Source organism: Notothenia rossii (assembly GCF_949606895.1).
Source record: "Notothenia rossii genome assembly, chromosome: 1".
Taxonomy (NCBI): domain Eukaryota; kingdom Metazoa; phylum Chordata; class Actinopteri; order Perciformes; family Nototheniidae; genus Notothenia; species Notothenia rossii.
The window spans coordinates 64,881,507-64,897,971 of record NC_136912.1 but is presented as its reverse complement, the minus strand read 5'-3'; the positions used below and the strand labels follow the sequence as shown (position 1 = coordinate 64,897,971).

At 38.1% G+C, this 16,465-nt stretch overlaps 1 protein-coding gene and 1 long non-coding RNA gene across 3 annotated transcripts in view; both read right to left on the bottom strand.

The window, feature by feature from the left end:
- Positions 1 to 16,465, bottom strand: part of LOC307031495 (cadherin-2-like) — a 140,990-nt gene that overhangs the window by 44,971 nt on the left and 79,554 nt on the right. For both annotated transcript variants that reach the window (XM_079668651.1, XM_079668652.1), the window contains 2 exons: positions 15,488 to 15,625; positions 15,056 to 15,241 (listed from right to left, as the gene is read on the bottom strand). In XM_079668651.1, coding sequence (XP_079524777.1) covers positions 15,056 to 15,241; positions 15,488 to 15,625 — 324 coding nt within the window. The remainder of the gene's footprint in view (positions 1 to 15,055; positions 15,242 to 15,487; positions 15,626 to 16,465) is intronic.
- Positions 4,663 to 5,026, bottom strand: LOC307031640. The gene is made up of 2 exons (XR_013806023.1): positions 4,890 to 5,026; positions 4,663 to 4,798 (listed from the first exon to the last, which is right to left on the bottom strand). It is a non-coding gene; the product is annotated as an uncharacterized lncRNA (long non-coding RNA).

Genomic DNA, 16,465 nt, shown 5'->3' with positions numbered 1-16,465 from the left:
AATGTATTATCTCTTCGATTTACACACGGCATCTATTGCACGTCTGTCCGTCCTCGGAGAGGGATCCCTCCTCTGTTGCTCTCCCTGAGGTTTTCTCCCATTTTCCCCTTTAAACTGTGGGTTTTTCTCCGGAGGTTTTTCATTGTACGATGTGAGGGTCTAAGGACAGAGGGTGTCGTTTTCTCATACTGATATTCTGCACAAACTGTGCTATAGTATTTGCTGTAAAGTGTCTTTACTGTAGGGTATTTTTATTATATGTACAGCACTTTGGCTCGACCAAAAATCGTTTAAAAATGTGCTATATAAATAAAACTTGATTTGATTTGTTGTCTAAATGGAGATCGGCTAAGCTAACGCTATATAGGCTATATGCTCCGACCGTCCACACTCACAACGGCCTATACAGACATAAATAAACCAGCGACTGTATTCGCCATGACACAGACAGTCTGCGGTTTATACTTGTTTAACTTTTGTCTAGTTTCTGAACAGATATGAGGAGCATGAGTGCAAACAGCTCATGGCTGATGTTGTTTTTTCTGGGGTGCTTACGGGTGCTCATTGAAGATGATGTCATGGCTCCGCCTACACTACGTTACTATAGTTACTGCCCCAGCTCCTAAACTGTAATGGAAGCGCAGCATTAAAGTGAGCCCCGCCTAATAAGGCCTAACCAAACCGAGCGAGGCCGAGTGAGGCCGAGCGAGGCCTGCAGTGGAAACGCGCCATAAGAGTTCCTACGGAGGTCAAGTATTGGTGTGCGTTGGTTTTAATGCATGAATGTGTGAATTAATATGCTTATGTACTTGCAGTTATACTTGCAAGCGTTTTTAGATTTTCATTGTTCAAATCATACAAATGTGCTTCTATCTATGAACGTATTTACTATAAATATTCGATTGTTCAAGGTCACCAGTTTCACTCTGAGTTTTCACTTTAGGAGCATAAATGAGTGGGTAAAATAAATGAAAAAATACATTAAAATTAGATGAATATACATTTTAGTGGTCCCTGAGGCGGTCAAAACTGACCAACATAAAAGGTCAAGAATGAACTTTTACACTCAAAATAATGCACATTTCTTCTAAATCGAAAACTAACTTGAAAATATGACTTTCCATTTAATTTCTCATATGAGCTGTGATGACAATGACCAGCTTGGAGTGCACAATTAATTTCCATTAACGGCCATTTTAAAACAATATTTTTTTAAGCCTTGCAGGTAAATCAGTATAAAATCAACGTCTGACATTCATTTATTTCTATACAAGCCAACTCTGTTCTCAGTTTGAATTTTTTCCATTTTCTATCAACTGCAAAATTAAATGTGGTTCTCTCTGGTGGAAACTGTAGAGTTTTGTGTCTTTCTGATATTATCTGTCACTCGGCCTGGGCTCACCTTTAGTTAGTTGTCTATAGAGATGACATCTCCCTGTAGACTCCCTTCAAATTCAAAAGTCTCTTTTATTGGTTTCTATAAATTATTGATTCATGGACTAACACCAATTACTGTCTATGATCTGATCCTCACATCTTCCGCCCAATTACTTCTCTCCATTCCATGGTTCATTTTAAATAGGGCCGGGACTTTAACGCGTTAATTAAGATTAATTAATTACACAAAAATTAACGCGTTTAAAAATTATTATTATTTATTTTTGCACCGCGGAACGTTTCTCACTGGATGAGTTTCAGGGGTACCGATTATACTGGAGCACTAACTAACGTTCATGACTTCAAACAACAACAAACCACAGTGAACAATAGTCAAACATGAACGAAGAAGCTGATGAGACCGCTTTGGTTGGCCCCGTGGATGGGACATTTTGTTTTAAAAAACGGACGGATGGAAGCGTCAATAAGAGCACAGTTGTTGGCAAATTATGCAAAAAGGAATTCGCATATCACCGCAGCACATCGAGCCTCAAGTATCACCTCAATGCAAAACATATAGCAGCTAGCGTGGAAGCTAGCGCGGACGTTAGCCCAACTCGGAGTACAAGGACCCACACCCAATTAGCGTTGATCAAACAGTGGCCTATGCAACCGAGAGATTTTATTTTTCATCAGGATATTGGAAGAATAGGAGGGATTGAGGTCAATCACTGGCACTTTTTTATTTTATTTTAAATGGTACAGTACACTTTATGTTGAACTATTTATTATGTTGTTGGTGCAACTGGCACTTTATGTTGAACTGTTTATTGTTTTGGCCAAGGTTATTGAGAGAGTTGGACTGAAATTGATTAGATTTTTTAAATCAACAAAGTCTGTTATGGCCTCTGAAGCAACAGAGAGATGTTTTCTAATAGTCAGGGTTTCCAATGTTCTGAATGTACTTGAAAGTATTGTGTTATACTTAAAAAACAAAGTGTTATAGTTTACAGAAGGTCTACCTACCTATAGGCTACCTGAATCTCTGAAATGTACTATATTCCTAAATATGCTATTGCTACACTTTATGGCAAAAATTTCACTTTTCTGTTGGTCTTGGTTAAGTACATCCTTGAAAAAAATAAAACAATGTTTTGTTGCTTAAGCTTATGTATACTATGAGTGGTATACTAAAATCCATGTGAAAAAAATTGCTTCTCACTGTTTTCAGGTCAAATATTTATATGTGATTAAAAATGCGATTAATTGCGATTAATTAATTACAAAGCCTGTAATTAATAAGATTAATTTTTTTAATCGAGTCCCGGCCCTAATTTTAAAGTCTGCAGGGGGATTTTTGTATTTTTTTCCCCAAGTACAACTTAACCTGAATGTTAAGATAAAAATAACTTTTTTCCATTCAGTCATTATTTGTTCGTATACTAGAGTTCATTGTTACTGGAGGGATCTGTGACTCGCCTATCATATTGAAATGATCCCACTGATATCTGATTAATATTTACTGTTCGCTCTCCTACATCAGCATACTGTACGAAGTTGCTGCTGTTGCAAACAATAAAATAACTACCACTGCTGCTTCCCATTAATAGTATAAAACGTGCAGACCCCAGGATGTATTTTATTGTGAAGCAATCACAGGTGTGTCGAATAAATAAAATATTTTCTAGTTTTTTTCAGTTGAAAAATGGAAGTGGAGCTGAGGCTAACAGGCTCATACTGCGGCCAGTGAGAGGCAGCACATCTCCAAAACCCTGACTGTGAGCAACAGCCTTCTGTCAGTGTGATGGTAAACACTCAATGATTGTCTTTAACCTTTCTTAATACAATGTGACACTTTGTCAGTGCTGTCAACAGGAACGCCCATTGTTGTTCTTGGTGATTCAGAGAAGCCACTGACAGTCATGACACAGCCCCCAGTGGTGGGTGTCTTTCCAACTGTAGTTATAAAACACCACCAGTAACCACTGGTAACACCACATCAAACACAACTGAAAGCTTTAAGGTCATTTTCAAAGTTATGTGTATATCAGATGCTAACCCTGTCTCATTTCATTCTTAAAGAAAACATTTTTCCTTCATGCTTAAAAAAGGAAAGTCTTGATGAATTGAAGTAAATGGTTGCCAACCTTTACTAAAACAGCCTCTAACAAACTCTCATACACCTAAAGGGCCTAGATTATAATCCATGATTGTTGTGTGGGTTTGAGAACAGAGGTTTTCATTGTACTGCTATTTATTATGCTTCTCAAAATCACATACTTCTGTACTTACACTTGCTGTTTTGAGTGCATCCAAAGGCGAAATATGGCAAAATGCAAAGCTGGACAATTCTCACACTTAACAACCGCCTTCTTGGCTACGTAAAGGTAGCTATCCCAGCTAGAAATCTTTGGTTCTAAAAACATTCTGAGAATGTTACAGTCATTGTTCTAGGAAGGTTTTCAGCGGGAAGTTTTTGTTTGGTTCCCAGAACGTTCTTCTGAAAGGTAGGATAACGTTCTCTAAAAACATTCTTAAAATGTTTGGTGATAACATTGTTGGAACATTATGCCCTCCTATTCTTAAAACGTTTTCAGCGGGAAGTTTTTGTTTGGTTCCCAGAATGTTCTTCTGAAAGGTAGGATAACGCTCTCTAAAAACATTCTTAAAATGTTTGGTGATAACCTTCTTAAAATGTTTTTGAAAACATTGTTAGAACATTATGCCCTAATATTCTTAAAATGTTTTCAGCAGAAGTTTTTATTTTGGTTCCCAGAATGTTCTTCTGAAAGGTAGGGTAACGTTCTCTAAAAACATTCTTAAAATGTTTTTGATAACATTGTTAGAACATTATGCCCTACTGTTCTTAAAACATTTTCGCCAGAAGCTTTTATTTTGGTTCCCAGAATGTTCTTCTGAAAGGTAGGATAACGTTCTCTAAAAACATTCTTAAAATGTTTTTGATAACATTGTTAGAACATTATGCCCTACGGTTCTTAAAACATTTTCAGCTGCAAGTTAGATTTTTTATGTTGCCAGAATGTTATTATTTTAGAGAAGGATAACATGGTTTATGTTAAAGAAATTATGCAAATGTTCTATGGTAACCATTTACTAAAATATGTTTACATTATTTGAACATAAAGACATAATATTCCTGTAATTGTTCAACTCAAATTTCCTGGGTAAGTGGACTGACCACTGTGGTCATTAGGTTGATTATGATAGTTTACTTAACTATTGGAATTTGACTATTAACATGTAAAAGGATGACACGGAATCAGCTGGTGAAAGTAACATTTGTTTATTAGAAAAGGGGAGCTGGGAGTGGAGGTCGGTTATGGCGGCAGTGGGAAACAGTTGTTCCAGGGTGGGTAGAGGCCTGGCTGGTCTTGGGAGTGTGGAAGGCCTTGGATTCCTCCTGGGAGAGACACAAAAATAAGTGTGAGGCAAAAGCAGGCAAAGTTGTCAAAGAATATGCTGGTAAAAAGCTAGAGCGGCACGCAACAAACCGTTCACGGCAACAATCCGGCAGGGAATGAGTGCAGGCTGAAGGCTTTCATAGTGTGGCTGACGAGCAGTTTGCAGGTGTGGTTGATTGGAGATTGCTTCCCGCCGTGTAGAGCATACCAGCAGGCAGAGAGAGAGACACACAGTAGAAAGAAACACATACATACACTAACAGGGGTTTCAGGGATGGGCAGTGATAGTCGGTCCGTTCTTCTATATGTCTGTCTTTGTTTTTTTCTAAGTGTTATTCGATCCATATGACAATAGAGATACGTATTTGCATAAACAACAAAAACACTTGGGGTTTAATGTTCGAACAATGTTATCACCAAACATTTTAAGAATGTTTTTAGAGAACGTTATCCTACCTTTCAGAAGTACATTCTAGGAACCAAAATAAAACTTCTCGATGAAACCATTCCTAGAACAATGAATGGTAACATTCTCAGAATGTTTTTAGAACCAACAATGTCTAGCTGGGAACTCAAGACATGCCTACGCAAACATGCAATATCATGAATTACGTGCTTGTTTTTTTCTAAAAAGGAAAATGTGGTGACGTCAGATTTCTTTTAAACATCCTTTTGAAACAAATGCAAAAACTTTCAATTCAATTCAAAACCTTTATTTATTCAGGTGAAAACCCATTGAGATCATTGACCTCTTTTTCAATGGTGACCTGCTGCAAGTAGGTTCCAACATGAATACAAACATGACAGAAAAACAAAGAGGACATCATATGGCATATTTACATTGACTACAGTTTGTATAGCTAGTAGCATTTACAGATACCAACAGTTTCCGATTGGATAGTATCTAACCTTGCTTTAAAAATATGTAATGTAGACCCTCCAGAAAAACGAGATTCTGCGATCGCAGAATTTACCGCATAATCAGCAAAATGGCGCAGATTTTTAAAAGGCCGCATATTTATCAAAAGGCCGCATAATCCCCGCATTTTTCAACACAAAGTGGAGAAGAAAAAAAAGTTAACTCGTCTTGACGTGACGTCATCAGCTCGCGCATCACAGAATGTAAACAACACTGTATAGAGCTCATTTACCAACGAACATTTCTACTAAAGACCGGGCAAAAAGTGGGGGGAAACTATTCTGCACCCCGTGCAACTGTGTGTTGGAGCATAAGAGAAAATCGACGGACCCACTTTGATTCATTCAAACATTCGAAAATGCTTTCTGCTGCTGCGGACAAGAAAGCTATTCAACTCACATTCACCGAGGGATCAACCTCCAAAACCCTTTCGAGGGCTACAAGAAACGAAGTGAGTAGCCTACAAGATTGAAGCTGGTCAGATAACGAACGAGTAAATGAAAAGAGAATGATGCGGAGAAGTGTGTGTGTGTGTGTGGGGGGGGGGGTGTGCGTGTGTGAGATTAAAATAGCCCAATTGCTTTTACAATAAATAAACATTGAATGTGTTTAATTGAATAGTAAAGGGGTTTAACGTTAGTGGCAGGTTATGTGTGAGAGAGAATAAATAAGACAGCCCAATATTTTAAAAAATTGTTATTCTTTTCCCCCGCATATTTAGCATATTTCGCAACTTTCCGCATATTTCGCAACTTACCGCAATTTCACCGCATAAAATCACATAAAAACCCTGCATGTTTAATCGCATAATCAAGGATTTTAGCCCGCATAATCAAGGAATTTAGCCCGCATAATAAAGGATTTTTGCCCGCGTTTTTCTGGAGGGTCTAGTAATGGAACCAAACTACTCAACTTCCATTCCTTTTGCAGACGGTTCCAAATTAGCGGAGCTGCGCATCTAAAAGCTGTATTCCCTAAGAAAGTCCTAGCAGTTGGCACATTTAATACAACCACAGCATTCGATCTCAGGCAGTAGACATTTACAATACGCCGTGAGATCAGGGAGCAGATGTAGGATGGAAGTTTCCCTAACATTGCTTTGTAAATAAAAAGATACCAGTGATTGAGCCGCCGTACAGTTAGTGAAAGCAAACCTGCCCTTGCATACAGGGTACAATGATGGGTTAATGCTTTACAGTTTGTCACAAATCTCAGTGCACTGTGATAGGCGGCATCTAACTTGATCAGGTAATTGGCTGGTGCATTCATATAAGACAGATCACCATAGTCCAGCACAGGTAAAAAGTTCACAGTGACTAGCCTTTTCCTGGCCTCAAGTGAGAAACAGGACTTGTTTCTGTAAAAGAAACCTAGCCTAACCCTCAGTTTTTTTTAGCAGGTTATTGACATGCAGTTTAAAAGAGAGACAATCATCAAGCCAGATACCAAGGTATTTATAACAGGTTACCACTTCAAGTTTTTTCCCTTGCGTAGTTACAATATCTAAAACAGGCTCTGGTATCTTTTTAGCTTTTGAAAGAGCATTACCTTGGTTTTATCCACATTTAAAAGAAGCTTTAGTTCAGAGAGCTGAGTCTGAACAGTGTTAAAAACAGCCTGTAATTTAACAACCGCCTCCTTAATGGAGGTACCTGCACAATACATCACGGTATCATCCGCATACAAATGTAAAGTAGCTTCATCCACATTATCACCTAAGCTGTTGATATATATGGAGAATAAAAGTGGACCTAAAACAGAACCTTGTGGTATACCATTAGAAATGTTTAACCACTCAGAAGACAGCCCATCAAAATGAACACATTGGGACCTTTCAGAGAGGTAGTTCACAAACCACCCCACTGCATGGCTGGATATGCCAATACTGAGTAGCCTCTGCTTTAAGATGCGATGATCAACGGTGTCAAACGCTTTGGAAAGGTCAATAAACAGAGCTGCAAAACTATGCTTATTATCTAAAATACTGGTAATGTCATTCACCACTTTCATTGTCGCAGTGATGGTGCTATGTTTCTTTCTGAAGCCTGACTGATGTTTAGACAGGATATCATTTTTACATAAAAACTCCTTTACTTGCTCACTCACTAATCGTTTGAGTACTTTAGCCAGAACTGACAATTTAGAGATTGGCCTATAGTTATTTAAAATAGTTGCCTCCCCTCCTTTCAGTAAGGGCAAGACATAAGGAGACTTCCATACTTTTGAAATTGTATTTGTGCTGAGGGAGAGGTTAAAAAGAGAAGTAAGAGATGGAGCAATAAAATCTGCAGCTATCTTTAAAAAGAAGGGTTCTACGTTGTCCGGGCCAGCCGGTTTCCTAGGATCTAACTTGGATAATGCTTCATGAACAACACCAACAGTAAAAGGAGTAAAACTGAAAGGGTTTACCAGACCACATTGTTCAGAGTCAGGGATTGGAGTGTTCACAGAAGCAGAAGCACAGTCAGTGACAGAATCAAACAGGGAGCCACAAGACACAAAATGCTTATTAAAGCAATTTAGCATAGTAGCCCTGTCTGATATAATGCCAGATACTGTTGTGAGGCACGGAGGTAGCTCATTTGGGATATCACCAGTGGAAATCGATTTTATGGCTTTCCAAAATTTTCTAGGATTATTTAGGTTTTCTGTGGTAACTGACAAATAGTACTTTGACTTAGCACTTTTTATTTGCGATGTGAAGCTATTTCTTAGCCAAAAGCGTAGCCATTCTACCTCTGGGCCTGATTTCCTAGCCTTTGCCCAGGCATTGTTTCTCTCATGAAGGAGACTGGACAGTTCAGCAGAAAACCAAGGATTGTCTCGTCCCTTCACTCTAAATGTACGCAGAGGTGTATGTCTATCTATAATTTCCATAAAACCAAGATAAAAATAAGACCATGCAGTTTCTATATCAGCACACAGATCGTTTTTACCCCAATCAAAATCAAACAGATCATGTACAAAACCCTGCTCCACAAAGTGTTTTTTGTCTCTATTTAGGATGATACGAGGTTTAACCTTTTGGACCTTAGTGTCCCTAATTGTGGCTACAACACAGTGGTCACTCACATCATTAGCAAATACTCCCACAGATGAGTATTTATGTGGAACATTTGTTAAAATTAGATCAATTAAGGAGGATTTATTTGGGGACTTAATATTTGGGCGAGTAGGACTATCTATAATCTGAGTAATATTCAAAGAGGTACACAGGTTTTTTAAATCCTTTGACACAGAAGTTAACCCGTCCCAATTAAAATCACCAAGCAGCACTATTTCCTTGTAGGCAAGTTGAGATAAAAGTTTTGCCAATGAAGATAAAGAGTCCTTGACAGCTGAGGGGGATCTGTAACAGCCCACCACCATGACCTGTTGACCCTTTTTTACTTCGATATTCACGCCTAAAAATTCTAGTTGTTTACCAATAGATTTGGAAACCATCTTGGTTACACAAAACTTATTTTTCACATAAATGGGAACGCCACCACCTTTTTTAGGAAGGTCATTGCGATATACACTATAACCATTTATGTAAATGTCAGAGGCCAAAATTGATTTATCTAGCCACGTTTCTGATAAGACAATGACATCAGCATCAGTCGAGCTCGCCCAAATACGGACAAAATCTAATTTAGGTAACAGACTGCGCACATTTAAGTGAATTAATCCCAACCCAGACCTAGAAATAAAATCAGCAGGAGTAGCTATCTGACTACTGCTACTACTGGGTGGACCAGGGTTTGGTTGCACATTCCCTCATAGTAACAATAATAAAAATACCAAGCACCTTTTTCTCTTAACCAACACACATACATTGTCAACTGTTTTAGAGTCAATAGCAAACTCCGCGAAAGTGAGATTAGAGTTCAAAAAACAGTTCTTTGTTTTCTAAAGCGCACTACAAATAAATGTGACGTTGACCATGACCCTGTTAATATTTCGCATTACAGGAACATTTAAAAAAAAAAAAATAACCTCCTGAAAACATTATCCAAATGTTGCTTCCAAAATGTTCTTCTTTGGTTATCATGTAACATTGAGGGAATGTTCTATAAAAGAACATCTTTAATGTGTTACCCCAACAACGTCCAAAACACATCCTTAGAATGTTGGAGGCAAAACATTCCACCTTTGTTGACTTATCACATTAAAGGAACATTTTATAAAACACTTTATGTCATATCAGGCCTCCATAACATCCTGAAAACATTTTCAGAATGTTGCTTGGAGAATGTTCTTTATTTGTTATCATGTAACATTGAGGGAATGTTTTATATAGAACATCTTTAATGTGTTACCCAACAACGTCCAAAACACGTCCTTAGAATGTTGCAGGCAAAACGTTCCACCTTTGTTAACATATCACATGAAACGCCTCAATAACATCCTCAAAACATCCTCTGAATGTTGCAATTAAAACGTTACGTCTTAGTTAACCTTAAACCTTATAGGAATATTATTTGAACAAATAAACATCCTAAAAAGGTTCTTTGAACATCAGATTAAAACGTTTCTTTAAAACCTTGTTAGAACCAATAGGTAACGTTAGCCAAAGTTGTGAGAACTTTCCCCGCTAGCTGGGATGTATTTATTATAAACGTTAGTCCTTAACATCTATCACTGTGTATATCACCATTCAAACATATTTTAAAAGTTGAACAAACCCCACACAGCTCTGTGAAATGTTGACTTTATTTAATCATTTCAGTAAAAACTAACGTTCATATTTCTCTTTTTGATTATAATACTGATGAACGTTCTAAACAAAGCACTTTGGCAACTTACCACATACGTTTTAAAATGCTTAATAAGCACCGTAAGTTTCATGATATAATTTCTCGTCATAATCTGTTGTTTCCGTGAACGGCCGACTGTTGTGTGATGGCAAATGCTGCGGCTGCAAGGCATTGTGGGGCAGCATTTTCTCCTCTCCTTTCGGTAAGGGAAGTTCAGTGGTTCCTAAGCTAAAGGAGGTTATAAAGGAAGTTTGAAACCTCCTTTCCTATCATGTAGAAAACTTGAACGGCACTTATTATTAAGATGTATGCGCTCATACATCTTAAGAAAGTTATCACCAAAAATGGTAAGAATGATTTTAGAGAACGTTATCCTACCTTTCAGAAGAACGTTCTGGGAACCAAAATAAAACGTCCCGCTGAAAACGTTTTAAGAACAGTAGGGCATAATGTTCTAATAATGTTATCAAAAACATCTTAAGAAGGTTATCAAAAACATCTTAAGAAGGTTATCACCAAACATTTCCAGAATATTTTTAAAGGCCGTTATCCTACCTTTCAGAAGAACATTCTGGGAACCAAACTAAAACTTCCCGCTGAAAACGTTTTAAGAATAGTAGGGCATAATGTTCTAACAATGTTATCAACCACATCTTAAGAAGGTTATCAAAAACATCTTAATAAGGTCATCAAAAACATTTCAAGAAGGTTATTACCAAGCATTTCAAGAATTTTTTTAAAGAACGTTATCCTACCTTTCAGAAGAACATTCCGGGAACCAAAATAAAACGTCCCGCTGAAAACGTTTTAAGAATAGTAGGGCATAATGTTCTAACAATGTTATCAACCACATCTTAAGAAGGTTATCAAAAACATCTTAAGAAGGTCATCAAAAACATTTCAAGAAGGTTATTACCAAGCATTTCAAGAATGTTTTTAAAGAACGTTATCCTACCTTTCAGGGGCCGTATTCACAAAGCATTTTATCTTAACGCTAGGAGTGCTCCTAACTCGCGCTAAAACATTTTACGTAAGGAGTTTTTTCTTAAAGGTTATTCACAAAGCCGCTGAGACCAACTCATACTAAGGATAAATCCCTAAGAGTGAACTAAGAGTGACGCGCCGTTGCTATGGATGACGTCGATTCTCGTGCATGAGTTTAGAAGCGCTCAGTACGGTGATTGGTTGTTCAGAGTAGGCGGTCTCGGTGAAACTCATCCGCAACATCCCACAAACGAGCCCACTAAATCACCGAAAAACAAGGAAATAGCCTAGGCTAGAAATGTATTCCTATCAAATAGTTATGGACAGTGAAGTTAGCAGAATACACGCATGATGACAAGTTTGTGCAGACCACGATAATGACGTTGTATATGCACGTTAAAGAGAGAGAGCAAACAATAAAAATACGTAAATTGCATTAAATCGAGGAGGCAATTAAAAGCACCCTGCAAACTATTATCCAATGAGCATATTTCCAGCACTTAAACACTTTCAATAACAGCCCATACCGCCGTTCAAGTCCCCCTATCATGATGAATGAAAACAATCTGCGTGTTGATGGAATGTACTTTCTTTCTATTGACGAACACGTCCTCATCTTTTGATGGCGCAATTATTTTTATGTGCGTCCCGTCAATAGCACCGACCACACCGGGCATACCTGCATTGCCATGAAGTTGGCTTTGATCCTGTGTAGTTGTTGATTGTCCAAAGGAAACCGGATAAACTGTTGGATGATATGTGGTCTAGAGAGCGTGTTGATGGTTTGGTTTATGGCACGGCTGACTGATGGTTGCAATATTCCTAAATCGTCGGCATTGCAAAGTTGCATTTTCCCTGTTGCTAAATATCGTAGTGTTGCCAAACATTTTATTTCCGGACTAATTGGGTTATTCCTGTTAGTTAGGGATGTTATTGCATCCCGCACTAATTCCACAACAAGTTTGATACCCTCAGGATTTAGCCTATATCTCTTGATCAATTCACAGTCTTCCATTGTCTCCAAAACATTTCGTCTCGCAGCCATTTTCAGATTCTTTGTGAATAGGTCTTACTGAGTTAGGAGTCCTCTCGAGGACTTTTAAGCTCTCCCAGACTTAGGTGCTACTTTTAGGCCTAAAATACTTTGTGAATTGCTCTTAGTGAATAAAATTAGGAGTCCTAAATTTAAGACTGACACGCCCATTATGCTTAGGAGTTTCTCCTAAATTCGCCAGTTAGGAGCTACTTTTAGCCCTAAGATCCTTTGTGAATACGGCCCCTGAAGAAAATTCTGGGAACCAAAATAAAAACCCCCGCTGAAAACGTTTTAAGAACTGTAGGGCATAATGTTCTAATAATGTTATCAAAAACATCTTAAGAAGGTTATCAAAAACATCTTAAGAAGGTTATCACCAAACATTTCAAGAATGTTTTTAAAGAGCGTTATCCTACCTTTCAGAAGAAAATTCTGGGAACCAAAATAAAACGTCCCGCTGAAAACATTCCTAGAACAACGAATGGTAACAAACATTTATAGCTGGGAACTCACACATGCTGCTGCAAACATGCAATATCTGCTTACAGCTTATCATGAATTACGTGCTTGTTTGTTTTTTTTATAAGGAAAATATGGTGAAATCAGATTTTTTTTTTAAACATCCTTTTCAAACAAATGCAACAAGTTTGCTTTTTAAAGCGCTCTAGAAATAAATCTGACGTCTACCATGACCGTGTTAATATTTGCCATAACAGCAACGTTTTATAAAAAAAGAATAACATCCTGAAAACATTTTCAGAATGTTTCTTGGAGAATTTTCTTCAATTGTTATCATGTAACATTGAGGGAACGTTTTATAAAGAACATCTTTAATGTGTTACCCAACAACGCCCAAAACACATCCTTAGAATGTTGCAGGCAAAACGTTCCACCTTTGTTAATGTATCACATTAAAGGAACATTTTATAAAACAATTTCTGTCACCTCAGTCCTCAATAACATCCTGAAAACATTTTCAGAATGTTTCTTGGAGAATGTTCTTCATTTGCTATCATGTAACATTGAGGGAACATTTTATACAACCCTTTCTCTCATCTCAGGCCTCAATAACATCCTGAAAACATATTCAGAATGTTGCTTTGAAAATGTTCTTCATTTGTTATCATGTAACATTGAGGGAACGTTTTATAAAGAACATCTTTAATGTGTTACCCAAAAACGTCCAAAACACGTCCTTATAATGTTGCAGGCAAAATGTTCCACCTTTGTTAACATATCACATTAAAGGAACATTTTATAAAACACTTTCTGTCACCTCAGTCCTCAATAACATCCTGAAAACATTTTCAGAATGTTTCTTGGAGAATGTTCTTCATTTGCTATCATGTAACATTGAGGGAACATTTTATACAACCCTTTCTCTCATCTCAGGCCTCAATAACATCCTGAAAACATATTCAGAATGTTGCTTTGAAAATGTTCTTCATTTGTTATCATGTAACATTGAGGGAACGTTTTATAAAGAACATCTTTAATGTGTTACCCAAAAACGTCCAAAACACGTCCTTATAATGTTGCAGGCAAAACGTTCCACCTTTGTTAACATATCACATTAAAGGAACATTTTATAAAACACTTTCTGTCATCTAAGGCCTCAATAACATCCTGAAAACATTTTCAGAATGTTTCTTGGAGAATGTTATTCATTTGTTATCATGTAACATTGAGCGAACATTTTATACAACCCTTTCTCTCATCTCAGGCCTCAATAACATCCTGAAAACAATTTCAGAATGTTGCTTTGAAAATGTTCTTCATTTGTTATCATGTAACATTGAGGGAACGTTTTATAAAGAACATCTTTAATGTGATACCCAACAACGTCCAAAACACATCCTTAGAATGTTGCAGGCAAAACGTTCCACATTTGTTAACATATCACATTAAAGGAACGTTTTATAAAAAAACTTTCTGTCATCTCAGGCCTTAATAACATCCTCAAAACATCCTCTGAATGTTGCAGTTAAAACGTTATGTCTTAGTTAACCTTAAACCTTATAGGAACATTATTTGAACAAATAAACATCCTAAAAAGGTTCTTTGAACATCAGATTAAAACGTTTCTTTAAAACCTTGTTAGAACCAATAGGTAACGTTAGTCAAAGTTGTGAGAAAGTTCCCCGCTAGCTGGGATGCCACCAGCTACGACAGCAATATATAATAAGAGTTATAGATGCAGGTTTTTTTTCACTTTTGAAGTAACATACCACTATACTGGTGTCAAAGAAAGGTATAGGGTTAAAAGGTCTGTAATGATTTGGCTAGCTAGCTAATAGGAGCGATTTTCACTTTCAGCACACTAGCCATGTGAGATTTGTTCACAGTGCACAACACAGTGCACAACATGGTACTAAGGAAATTCCCGAATTGAGACACAGTTTTAGAGGCATTTTCAAACAGCACGTGGCTGCTGCCCCCGTGAACCACAGCAACAAAATAATACAGGAGATGGTTTCACTCCCTCAGTCCACCAACATAGAACAGAGAGCAATGACTCCTCAGTTTTTGCTCATTCAGGTATGTGTTTGTTAGTGTGTGTGTGGAGACTAAATCCCACCTTGACCACAGTGAGCAGGCCTTCGTTGGTGGTGGGGTCAGTGGGGATGGAGAAGCGCCCGGTGGGGTCTCCGGCGATGATGCGGTACACAGCAGCCCAGGCTGTGGTGTGAGGCTGGTCCTTATCTGTCACCGTCAGGTTCGCTACGATCACATTCACCCGGTTCTCATGAACTTCCCCAAAGAACTGGAAGACAGAAAGAAATACATACATTGAATCCTTAGTATAATGACCCTTAAGTTATGTGACCAAATATTCTTATTAGAGAAGTAACTGCTTTTGTTTCACACTTTCTTCTTCTTCCACCTTTACTGAGGAGGCTAAACACGTTGGACGTTTCATTGGCTTTTGACTTTTCCGCCATCTGCCACTGCTAATAAAAGCTTGGAGGGCTTCAGGGAGTATCAGTGTTGATGCCGTGCGTGGACCTACTGTGTCTGTGGTGAACTCGGGGGGGTTGTCGTTGACATCAGTGACCCTGATGACAGTGGTGGCGGTGTTGGACAGGCCGTAGGTGGGGTTCCCCTCCATGTCTGTCGCCTGGATGATCAGTGTGTACTGGGTGACTTTCTGGAAACAAACAGAGAGACCTCAGATTCTTTCTACCTTCTTTATCATAATATTATTATTTTTAGTGTAACATATATTACAAATGTTGAGTATTATAGCGCACATTATATTTACATGTCGATCTAATTAACAATATTCAACAATAGTGGAATCTCTTTCTGCCAAAGCACCATTATTGCTTTATACTGCTTAACAATAGCGTTCAGATAGCTGATGACAGGATCTTTACAGCTCCTTTAACAATTGAAGAAACCTATTATTTAATTGTATAGTCTACCAATGAGTCATAGACTTTTGAGTAAGAAATTGAACGTTTTAGACTTAATGTTAAAGGTCCCATGTCATGCTTTTCCGGTTATTACCCGTCCCCTTGTGTGTTATGAAGGTTTTTTCTTTTCCTCCCCCTCTTCTGACAGCCCAGCAGCTGATCTCTGAGCAGGAGACGTGGGGAGAGGGAGTCGGGGCTATTTCATCGTTGTCAGAAAATGATCGTATAGAGGCGTACACACGGAGCCGTTTGCCCCCCCAGATCTATCCACCTTGGGACCCGTTATCGTTTGCGGGGTCCGTTTCTATCGTTTTGTTACGGCCTCATGTAAACGAAAGGGTTATACGCAAGAGAAACTATGCAGATACAACCCGTATCGTCCTCGTGTAAACAGGGTCTAAGTTCTGATGAACCTTTGTGGGAAAAGTACTGCGGTGTGAAAGTGCCTCATGACAACTATCAAACTCTATCTGCAGAATAAGACCTTGGTATGTAGTTGACATCTCAAGCAAACAATGGTGAGTTGACTCAGTGTATTTAGCAAAAATAAGAGGAAATTACTCCTTGTGGAT